At 57.9% G+C, this 11,766-nt stretch overlaps 1 protein-coding gene across 2 annotated transcripts; it reads left to right on the top strand.

Moving 5' to 3' along the window:
* Positions 1 to 2,439: 2,439 nt before the first annotated feature.
* Positions 2,440 to 11,056, top strand: MSTO1 (misato mitochondrial distribution and morphology regulator 1; the record flags this gene model as incomplete). Of its 2 annotated transcripts, none has more annotated exons than XM_082275903.1 (14): positions 2,440 to 2,523; positions 4,081 to 4,198; positions 4,269 to 4,341; positions 4,427 to 4,487; positions 5,218 to 5,254; positions 7,045 to 7,168; positions 7,250 to 7,367; positions 7,438 to 7,572; positions 8,550 to 8,702; positions 8,834 to 8,965; positions 9,505 to 9,683; positions 9,786 to 9,890; positions 10,068 to 10,183; positions 10,813 to 11,056. In XM_082275903.1, the coding sequence occupies 14 exons, from the start codon at positions 2,440 to 2,442 to the stop codon at positions 11,031 to 11,033; spliced, it is 1,656 nt and encodes a 551-aa protein (XP_082132029.1). In that variant the 3' UTR covers positions 11,034 to 11,056. The 2 variants fall into 2 exon arrangements, with proteins under 2 accessions (XP_082132029.1, XP_082132028.1); XM_082275902.1 differs by having other exon boundaries at positions 4,078 to 4,198.
* Between the last annotated feature and the right edge of the window lie 710 nt (positions 11,057 to 11,766).

Here is an 11,766-nt window from a genome sequence, read left to right as displayed (position 1 = left end):
AGGAGGATCTCACCCCCTCCTCCATAATGAGAGATAAGTAGGATCTCACCACCCCTCCATAATGAGAAATGAGGAGGATCTCACCACCCCTCCATAATGAGAGATGAGGAGGATCTCACCACTCCTCCATAATGAGAGATGAGGAGGATCTCACCACTCCTCCATAATGAGAGATGAGGAGGATCTCACCACTCCTCCATAATGAGAGATGAGGAGGATCTCACCACTCCTCCATAATGAGAGATGAGGAGGATCTCACCACTCCTCCATAATGAGAGATGAGGAGGATCTCACCACTCCTCCATAATGAGAGATGAGGAGGATCTCACCACTCCTCCATAATGAGAGATGAGGAGGATCTCACCGCCCCTCCATAATGAGAGATGAGGAGGATCTCACCACCCCTCCATAATGAGAGATGAGGAAGATCTCACCACCCCTCCATAATGAGAGATGAGGAGGATCTCACCACCCCTCCATAATGAGAGATGAGGAAGATCTCACCACTCCTCCATAATGAGAGATGAGGAGGATCTCACCACTCCTCCATAATGAGAGATGAGGAGGATCTCACCGCTCCTCCATAATGAGAGATGAGGAGGATCTCACCACTCCTCCATAATGAGAGATGAGGAGGATCTCACCACTCCTCCATAATGAGAGATGAGGAGGATCTCACCACCCCTCCATAATGAGAGATGAGGAGGATCTCACCACTCCTCCATAATGAGAGATGAGGAGGATCTCACCACCCCTCCATAATGAGAGATGAGGAGGATCTCACCACCCCTCCATAATGAGAGATGAGGAGGATCTCACCACTCCATAATGAGAGATGAGGAGGATCTCACCACTCCTCCATAATGAGAGATGAGGAGGATCTCACCACTCCTCCATAATGAGAGATGAGGAGGATCTCACCACTCCTCCATAATGAGAGATGAGGAGGATCTCACCACTCCTCCATAATGAGAGATGAGGAGGATCTCACCACCCCTCCATAATGAGAGATGAGGAGGATCTCACCACTCCTCCATAATGAGGAATGAGGAGGATCTCACCACTCCTCCATAATGAGAGATGAGGAGGATCTCACCACCCCTCCATAATGAGAGATGAGGAGGATCTCACCACTCCATAATGAGAGATGAGGAGGATCTCACCACTCCTCCATAATGAGGGATGAGGAGGATCTCACCACCCCTCCATAATGAGAGATGAGGAGGATCTCACCACTCCTCTATAATGAGAGATGAGGAGGATCTCACCACTCCTCCATAATGAGAGATGAGGAGGATCTCACCACTCCTCCATAATGAGAGATGAGGAGGATCTCACCACCCCTCCATAATGAGAGATGAGGAGGATCTCACCACTCCTCCATAATGAGGAATGAGGAGGATCTCACCACTCCTCCATAATGAGAGATGAGGAGGATCTCACCACCCCTCCATAATGAGAGATGAGGAGGATCTCACCACCCCTCCATAATGAGAGATGAGGAGGATCTCACCACTCCATAATGAGAGATGAGGAGGATCTCACCGCCCCTCCATAATGAGAGATGAGGAGGATCTCACCACTCCTCTATAATGAGAGATGAGGAGGATCTCACCGCTCCTCCATAATGAGGAATGAGGAGGATCTCACCACTCCTCCATAATGAGAGATGAGGAGGATCTCACCACCCCTCCATAATGAGAGATGAGGAGGATCTCACCACCCCTCCATAATGAGAGATGAGGAGGATCTCACCACTCCTCCATAATGAGGAATGAGGAGGATCTCACCACTCCTCCATAATGAGAGATGAGGAGGATCTCACCACCCCTCCATAATGAGAGATGAGGAGGATCTCACCACTCCATAATGAGAGATGAGGAGGATCTCACCACTCCATAATGAGAGATGAGGAGGATCTCACCGCCCCTCCATAATGAGAGATGAGGAGGATCTCACCACTCCTCCATAATGAGAGATGAGGAGGATCTCACCACTCCTCTATAATGAGAGATGAGGAGGATCTCACCACTCCTCCATACTGAGGAATGAGGGGGATCTCACCACTCCTCCATAATGAGGGATGAGGAGGATCTCACCACCCCTCTATAATGAGAGATGAGGAGGATCTCACCGCCCCTCCATACTGAGGAATGAGGGGGATCACAGTAGTGGAGGGGGAGGGGTATCAGTGTAGATTGCTGATAACCATTAATATGGCGGACTCCTGTGGCGGCGATACTTCCGGGTCACGCCTCATACGTCCCTTAGACGCCAACGTCACATGTACAATTGATGTTAGGTTGAGTTGGGGGGAGGAGCCAATCCTTTCAGTTTGCTGATATTTCCTGAGTGACATTCTACTGACCAATCAGGGTAGAGGTGCCGTTGCTATAGTGACAGTCTCCGCCTCCGCTCGCGGGAAGTCGAGGGGCGCACATGGGCGGGGTGTGCCGGGAGGTGATCTCCCTCCAGATCGGGGAATATTCCAACTGTGTGGGGGCGCACTGGTGGAATCTACAGGTGAGGGAGGAGTCCGACAGTCTGTGCCTGGAGAATGGGAGGGGTCTGATAGGCTGAGTTGGGGGGGGTCTGATAGGATGAATTGGGGGGGAGTGGGAGGGGTCTGATGGGCTGAGTTGGGGGGGGAATGGGAGGGGTCTGATAGGCTGAGTTGGGGGGGAATGGGAGGGGTCTGATAGGCTGAGTTGGGGGGGAGTGGGAGGGGTCTGATAGGCTGAGTTGGGGGGAATGGGAGGGGTCTGATAGGCTGAGTTGGGGGGGAATGGGAGGGGTCTGATAGGCTGAGTTGGGGGGGAGTGGGAGGGGTCTGATAGGCTGAGTTGGGGGGAATGGGAGGGGTCTGATAGGCTGAGTTGGGGGGAATGGGAGGGGTCTGATAGGATGAATTGGGGGGAGTGGGAGGGGTCTGATAGGCTGAGTTGGGGGGGAATGGGAGGGGTCTGATAGGCTGAGTTGGGAGGGAGTGGGAGGGGTCTGATAGGATGAATTGGGGGGGAGTGGGAGGGGTCTGATAGGATGAATTGGGGGGGAGTGGGAGGGGTCTGATAGGCTGAGTTGGGGGGGAATGGGAGGGGTCTGATAGGCTGAGTTGGGAGGGAGTGGGAGGGGTCTGATAGGATGAATTGGGGGGGAGTGGGAGGGGTCTGATAGGCTGAGTTGGGGGGGGAATTGGAGGGGTCTGATAGGCTGAGTTGAGGGAGTGGGAGGGGTCTGATAGGCTGAGTTGGGGGGGAGTGGGAGGGGTCTGATAGGATGAATTGGGGGGGAGTGGGAGGGGTCTGATAGGCTGAGTTGGGGGGGGAGTGGGAGGGGTCTGATAGGCTGAGTTGGGGGGGAATGGGAGGGGTCTGATAGGCTGAGTTGGGAGGGAGTGGGAGGGGTCTGATAGGATGAATTGGGGGGGAGTGGGAGGGGTCTGATAGGCTGAGTTGGGGGGGAGTGGGAGGGGTCTGATAGGCTGAGTTGGGGGGGAATTGGAGGGGTCTGATAGGCTGAGTTGGGGGGGGAGTGGGAGGGGTCTGATAGGCTGAGTTGGGGGGGAGTGGGAGGGGTCTGATAGGATGAATTGGGGGGAGTGGGAGGGGTCTGATAGGCTGAGTTGGGGGGGAATGGGAGGGGTCTGATAGGCTGAGTTGGGGGGAATGGGAGGGGTCTGATAGGATGAATTGGGGGGAGTGGGAGGAGTCTGATAGGTTGAGTTGGGGGGAATGGGAGGGGTCTGATAGGATGGATTGGGGGGAGTGGGAGGGGTCTGATAGGCTGAGTTGGGGGGGAGTGGGAGGGGTCTGATAGGTTGAATTGGGGGGAGTGGGAGGGGTCTGATAGGTTGAATTGGGGGGAGTGGGAGGGGTCAGATGGGGTGGGGGGGTCAGACTGAGTCAGGAGTGGGAGGGGTCAGATAGGATGAATGGGGGAGTGGGAGGGGTCAGAGGTTGATTTGGGGGAGTGGGAGGGGTCAGACGGTGTCGGGGGAGGGGTTGATTGAACACAGAGATGAGTAGCTGGGAGTGTGGCAGAAGAGCTTACACTCTAACCTCTTCCCCTTCCCCCCAGCAGGCACAGGGTTGTCGCCGGACGGAGGCGGAGCTATGCAGCGATGTTCAGTTTCGGGCGGGGACCGCCCAGAATGGGGTGGAGACTTACACGCCACGCCTCATCATCTTGGATATAAAAGGTGGGTGGAGCTCAGAGATGTGCGGGGGAGGGGCCAGGCTCTGACTGACCAATGATGTATTTTCTTGCAGGTGGCGGGCGCTTGGTCCGGACGCAGGGGGCGGGGTATGAGGAGGAGGAGGAGGAAGTGGCCACCCCGGCATGGTGAGGGTCGTATCTCAGGAATCTTCTCTTCTAGGGCCTCAGGGGCCCCGATTGTCCCATGAATTTCCCTCTTTGTGTTTTCCAGGAGAGGAAAAGTGACGACACACAGAGAGGAGCAGTGCAGTGCTGGGCCAGCTACACAGCAGGTGATGAACAACGCTGGAGGGGTGTGACCACTCCAAGGAAGGAGGGCGGAGCATTTAAGGGGGTGTGCCCCCTCCAGGGGTGGAGGGTTGGGTATTAGAGGGGGTGTAACCACTCTAGGGATAGGGGGCGGGGTATTAGAGGGGGTGTAACCACTCCAGGGATGGAGGGTGGAGACTTAGAGGGGGTGTAACCACTCCAGGGATGGAGGGTGGAGACTTAGAGGGGGTGTAACCACTCTAGGGATGGAGGGCGGAGCATTAGAGGGGGTGTAACCACTCTAGGGATGGAGGGCGGGGTATTAGAGGGGGTGTAACCACTCCAGGGATGGAGGGTGGGGTATTAGAGGGGGTGTAACCACTCCAGCGATGGAGGGCGGGGTATTAGAGGGGGTGTAACCACTCTAGGGATGGAGGGCGGGGTATTAGATTGGGGTGTAACCACTCTAGGAATGGAGGGTGGGGTATTAGAGGGGGGTGTATCCACTCTATGGATGGAGGGCGGGTTATTAGAGGGGGGTGTAACCACTCTAGGGATGGAGGGCGGGTTATTAGAGGGGGGTGTAACCACTCTAGGGATGGAGGGCGGGTTATTAGAGGGGGGTGTAACCACTCTAGGGATGGAGGGCGGGTTATTAGAGGGGGGTGTAACCACTCTAGGGATGGAGGGCGGGGTATTAGGATAGTGGGTAAGATGGGAATTCTGAAATGTGAACTGTCTGTGTCTCATTAGGGCGGAGCACCGGATGGGCGGGGCGGCAGAGAGATGGGTAAGTTGTTGGTTGCAGTTCTTTCTTGTATATCTCTGGGGGGGAGGGGAGCAGACGGAGGTGTGTCCATAAGCAGGAGATAGAGGGTGGAGATTGTGTTACATAGTTACATAGTAGGTGAGGTTGAATAAAGACAATAGTCCATGGAGTTCCCCCTGTGTAGGTGTGTGTGGGTGGAGTTCACCCTGTGTAGGTGTGTGTGGGCGGAGTTCCCCCTGTGTAGGTGTGTGTGGGCGGAGTTCCCCCTGTGTAGGTGTGTGTGGGCGGAGTTCCCCCTGTGTAGGTGTGTGTGGGCGGAGTTCCCCCTGTGTAGGTGTGTGTGGGCGGAGTTCCCCCTGTGTAGGTGTGTGTGGGCGGAGTTCCCCCTGTGTAGGTGTGTGTGGCTGTAATCATCTCTCATACCTCTGAATGTTCTGATCCTTGAGATGTAAGTCTAAGAGTCTTTTGAAAGCCACCATACTTCCCGCAGAAACCACCTCTTGTGGTAGAGAATTCCACACTCTTGTAGCCCTAACAGTAAAGAACCCCCCACGTTGCCTGAGGTTAAATTGCTTCTCCTCTAATCGCATTGTATGTCCTCGAGTCCTCATGCAATCCCTTCGACTGAACAGCTTTTTTTCTATGCTGAGATCCCCATTAAGATATTTATAAATTGCTATCATGTCCCCTCTCAGGCGTCTCTTCTCCAGGGAGAATAAATCGAGCGATTGCAGACGCTCTTCATAATTAAGGTCCTCCAATCCCCTAATCAGTTTAGTTGCCCTTCTCTGGACTCTCTCCAGCTCCAACACATAGGACACAGTTCAGTTCTCGATGTCAGGTGACATATTTATGGGGGGGTGTCCTTGGGGTGCCCTTGGTGTCAGGTGACATATTTATGGGGGGGTGCCCTTGGTGTCGGGGGGGTGCTCGGTGTCAGGTGACATATTTATGGGGGGTGCCCTTGGTGTCGGGGGGGTGCTCGGTGTCAGGTGACATATTTATGGGGGGGTGTCCTTGGGGTGCCCTTGGTGTCAGGTGACATATTTATGGGGGGGTGCCCTTGGTGTCGGGGGGGTGCTCGGTGTCAGGTGACATATTTATGGGGGGTGCCCTTGGTGTCGGGGGGGTGCTCGGTGTCAGGTGACATATTTATGGGGGGGTGTCCTTGGGGTGCCCTTGGTGTCAGGTGACATATTTATGGGGGGGTGCCCTTGGTGTCGGGGGGGGTGCTCGGTGTCAGGTGACATATTTATGGGGGGTGCCCTTGGTGTCGGGGGGGGTGCTCGGTGTCAGGTGACATATTTATGGGGGGTGCCCTTGGTGTCGGGGGGGTGCTCGGTGTCAGGTGACATATTTATGGGGGGGTGCCCTTGGTGTCGGGGGGGGTGCTCGGTGTCAGGTGACATATTTATGGGGGGGTGCCCTTGGTGTCGGGGGGGTGCTCGGTGTCAGGTGACATATTTATGGGGGGGTGCCCTTGGTGTCGGGGGGGGGGGGTGCTCGGTGTCAGGTGACATATTTATGGGGGGGGGTGTCAGGTGACATATTTATGGGGGGGTGTCAGGTGACATATTTATGGGGGGGTGTCAGGTGACATATTTATGGGGGGGTGCTCGGTGTCAGGTGACATATTTATGGGGGGGTGCCCTTGGTGTCGGGGGGTGCTCGGTGTCAGGTGACATATTTATGGGGGGGTGTCAGGTGACATATTTATGGGGGGGGGTGTCAGATTACATATTTATGGGGGTGTGGCCTCAGTGTCAGGTGACATTTATGGGGGCGTGGCCTCTGTGTTTTTTCTCCCCTAGGTATGGTAGGGGGAGGAGCCACTTTGAACATCAGGGAAGAACAGGATGGGGCGTGGCCTGACTACCTTTGCACTCAGCTCCACCCCAAGTCTCTGTGTTTCCTGAGCCATCGCAGTCATGGCGGGTGAGCGAGGTGGGCGTGTCTGTATTGTGGGAGTGGGGTGCAGTGATTGGTTGGCGGTTTCATGGCCTCTCCTGTGCGCAGGAACGCGGGCAGCCTGGAATCCTTCAGCCAAGGCGAATCGCTCCTCAGGGCTGCGTCTCATCAGGAGGAGGTGGAGGACCGGCTGCGTTTCTTCTCCGAGGAGTGCGACTATCTGCAGGTGAGTAAGGGGGGGGGAGAGGGGGGATGGGGGAAGGGAACCCGTACTGACTTATCTCCTCCCACTTCAGGGATTCCACATCCTCTGTGACACGCACAGCGGCTTCTCTGGGGCCGGAGCCAAGATGGCGGAGATGATACACGACGAGTACCCCGGACGCGGCATCCTCAGCTTTGGAACAAGTCCAGTGCTGTCAGAGCAGAGGGTGAGTGTGGGGGAGGGGGAGGACAGGACTGTCCCCCTGGGAAGCGGGGGAGGAGGAGGACCAGACTGTCCCCCTGGGAAGGGGGGAGGAGGAGGACCGGACTGTCCATGGGGTGGGGGGAGGACCGGACTGTCCCCCTGGGAAGCGGGGGAGGAGGAGGACCAGACTGTCCCCCTGGGAAGGGGGGAGGAGGAGGACCGGACTGTCCATGGGGTGGGGGGAGGACCGGACTGTCCCCCTGGGAAGGGGGGAGGAGGAGGACCAGACTGTCCCCCTGGGAAGGGGGGAGGAGGAGGACCGGACTGTCCATGGGGTGGGGGGAGGACCGGACTGTCCCCCTGGGAAGGGGGGAGGAGGAGGACCGGACTGTCCATGGGGTGGGGGGAGGACCGGACTGTCCCCCTGGGAAGGGGGGAGGAGGAGGACCGGACTGTCCATGGGGTGGGGGGAGGACCGGAATGTCCCCCTGGGAAGGGGGGAGGAGGAGGACCGGACTGTCCATGGGGTGGGGGGAGGACCGGAATGTCCCCCTGGGAAGGGGGGAGGAGGAGGACCGGACTGTCTCTGGGGAGGGGGGAGAGGGAGGACCGGACTGTCCATGGGGTGGGGGGAGGACTGGAATGTCCCCCTGGGAAGGGGGGAGGAGGAGGACCGGACTGTCTCTGGGGAGGGGGGAGAGGGAGGACCGGACTGTCCATGGGGTGGGGGGAGGACTGGAATGTCCCCCTGGGAAGGGGGGAGGAGGAGGACCGGACTGTCTCTGGGGAGGGGGGAGAGGGAGGACCGGACTGTCCATGGGGGGGAGGACCGGACTGTCTCTGGGAAGAGGGGGCGGTCTGGACTGTCTCTCTGGGGAGGGGGGAGGCGGAGGACCGGACTGTCCCCCAGGAAGGGGGAAGGGAACAGAGTGTGAGCTGTCCTCGGGAAGGGGCATTGAGGTAATTTTCTGCTCTTCTCCCCCCCCCCCCCCCCCCCAGGACCAGCACACCAGTACCTACCAGCTGATGAACTGTGTGATGTCCCTGGTGGCCCTGACCGCCCACAGCTCCGCCTTCTGTCCTCTGACCCTGAATTCCAGTTTAGGACGGAGACCTGGACCCCCCACTGCCTTCCCCCACCTGCTCTACCATGTAAGTATCCGAACCCCTCCACCCCCCAGGCTCGTGTCTCTTGCCCCCCCCCGCCCAATATGGCTCTATGTAGCAGGCCGGTATCCCTGGTCCCCCCCCCCCCATGCACTAATCACACTCTTATCTTGCAGGCCGGTTGGCGGTATCACAGCAGTGCGGTTCTGGCGGCGGCTCTGGACACCCTGACCTCTCCATACCGACTCCCCTCCTCCACCTTATCCATGTCACACCTACTGGACACTCTGAGCTTCAGCGGAAGGAAGGTGCGTGTCATGGTGCCGTGTGGTGGGGGGAGGGGCGTGTCATGGTGCCGTGTGGTGGGGGGAGGGGCGTGTCATAGTGCTCTGTGTGGGTAGTGGGGGAGAGGCGTGTCATGGTGCTCTGTGTGGTGGGGGGAGGGGCGTGTCATGGTGCCGTGTGGTGGGGGGAGGGGCGTGTCATAGTGCTCTGTGTGGGTAGTGGGGGAGGGGCGTGTCATGGTGCTCTGTGTGGTGGGGGGAGGGGCGTGTCATGGTGCTCCTGTGTGGGTTGTGGGGGAAGGGTTTGAAGGGTGGGGTGTGCAGTGGCGCCCAGTGGTGGGGGAGGGGGGTATAGTAGCTCCCAGTGGTGGGGGGGTGGGTATTTGGGGGGAGGGGCGTGTAGTAGCTCCCAGTGGTGGGGGGGGGTGGGGCATGTAGTGGCTCCCGGTGGTGGGGTGTCGGGTGACACCACATGTGTGGAAGAGGGGTGATCCTTGGTGACATTACAGGGGGGGTGTATTGGGGTCACTTTGTGGGTGTCACATGATTTCCGATCTCTTCAGATACTGACTGCGTCCTGCTCACTCCCGTTCCCGATTGGCTCCTCCTCCTTCCTCCCAGACGCCCTCCTTCCTCACATGACTTCTCCTCCATGGCACCCTCTGTCGGGATGCGCGGACGGAGCTCCAGTCTTCTCCCAGTCGGTGGTGCTGAGAGGAATCCCCAGGCGGCGGCAGATCAGGTACGGGTTGCGGATGGGGTGGGGGTTGGGTCAGTGACTGTATAATGCTGTACCGATGAAATTCCTTTCCGTCCCTTTACCTCTCTTGCGTGCCGCCCTCAGCTCCCTCCCTGCGGGGACCCGGCCGCCATCTTCTCTACACGCGTGTGGCAGCGGGGAGGAGGTCCTCCAATGTTACCTGTCTGCCGCCTGCCCCCGCACACTCAGGTATGTGACTGGGGGACCTGGCAACCCCCTCTGGTGTACAATGATGTTACTTGGGGTGGGGGGTTTGCTGGATGATATGGGGGGAGGGTAGCAGGTGATGGTATGGGGGGGAGGGGACAGTGCAGAGTGTTGTGTCACCGTTGAGATTAATTCTGTTGAATTTCCCTCCTCGCACAGCGTCTCCCATCTCCTAGGGGCCCCATGCACGTTGGGCCCCACATTCCCGCAGTTCTTCTCCCGATATATCACCAAAGATGGCAGCACGGAGGAAGAGCCGCTGACAGATTCCACAGGTGAGCCGCCATTTTGTCTCTCCCTGATCTATGACTTCTCTGGGGTCCCGAGTCTCCCTGATCTATGACTTCTCTGGGGCCCCTGACTCTTCAATATTCCTGGGTTATGGTCTCTATCGGAAACTTCAGCATTGTACACTTCTGGGTGTGTCCAGGCATCATTCCACCACCATACCCCCCCCCCCCCACATTAATATTGTGTCCTGAAGGGGGGGGGGGGTGGAACCATAGCCACCTGGAATGGGGGGGGGGGGGATAGAAGCACAGCCATGGCGGAGGGGGGGGGGGGGGTGGAAAAACAGCCATCTGGAGGGGGTGGGGCAGGGAATGGAACCACAGCCATCTGGAGCGGGTGGGGCAGGGGATGGAACCCCAGCTATCTGGAAGGGAGGGCGGGGGATTGGAACCACATCCATCTGGAGGAGGGGGGCGCAAGGGATGGAACCACAGCTGATTGGAAGTGGGGGATGGAACCACAGCCATCTGGAGGGGGTGAGATGAACCACAGCCATCTGGGCACGCAGTGTAGAATGCTGTACTTTGTGATGGACGCGGTCCGGGTTTCCGCCCTTGGGAGGGGAATGTTTGGAATTGCGGTTGATGATTGCAGTAAACGTTGTGTTCTTCAGTTGTAGGCGGAGTTCCTGTCATGGCCGCCCTGCGCTCCCCCAGCGCCCTCCAGCTCAGTCTGCGCTCGCTGTGTGATGAGGTCACCAAGATGGACGTCAGACGTTCGTCTAATTACTCCACAGCTGGCATAGAAGAGGAGGAACTGAAGGAAGCCATCGATGAGCTGCGGAGCCTCGCTCGGTGTTACCAGATGTACGAAGGTGAAGACAGCGATGACTGACACATGGAGTGAGATACCCAATCACCACCCAAACTTATAGAATCATCCAACCAGAAACTGACCCTCAAATAAAATATTCTAAGACCAATCTGTACAAATGTCAGTGTCTGTATCATACTGGTTCTCCTCCGGTTGGGCGTGTCCTGTGTCATGGGATGCCACAGGCTGGGTGTGTCCTGTGTCAGGTTGGTCCGCCACAGGCTGGGCGTGTCCTGTGTCAGGTTGGGACGCTGCAGGCTGGGCGTGTCCTGTGTCACGTTGGGACGCTGCAGGCTGGGCGTGTCCTGTGTCACGTTGGTCCGCCGCAGGCTGGGCGTGTCCTGTGTCACGTTGGTCCGCCGCAGGCTGGGCGTGTCCTGTGTCACGTTGGTCCGCCGCAGGCTGGGCGTGTCCTGTGTCACGTTGGTCCGACGCAGGCTGGGCGTGTCCTGTGGCACGTTGGTCCGCCGCAGGCTGGGCGTGTCCTGTGTCACGTTGGTCCGCCGCAGGCTGGGCGTGTCCTGTGTCACGTTGGGACGCCGCAGGCTGGGTGTGTCCTGTGTCAGGTTGGTCCGCCGCAGGCTGGGTGCGTGTCCTGTGTCACATTGGTTCTCCTTGGCCTGGGAGACTTCTGGCATATTCATATTCATATTCTCATCGTTGAGCGGGTGAGGCAGCCCATCTGGAAGAGACTGATGAGTTCTTGGAATGGCTGAGGCACCTGCTGGGAGGAAGGTGACTTACTTTCTCCTTG

The sequence above is a fragment of the Pelophylax lessonae genome (genome assembly GCF_965119305.1).
Source record: "Pelophylax lessonae genome assembly, chromosome: 13".
Lineage (NCBI taxonomy): Eukaryota > Metazoa > Chordata > Amphibia > Anura > Ranidae > Pelophylax > Pelophylax lessonae.
Note: the sequence above shows the minus strand (reverse complement) of the source record. Positions and strands in the feature narration are given on the sequence as shown.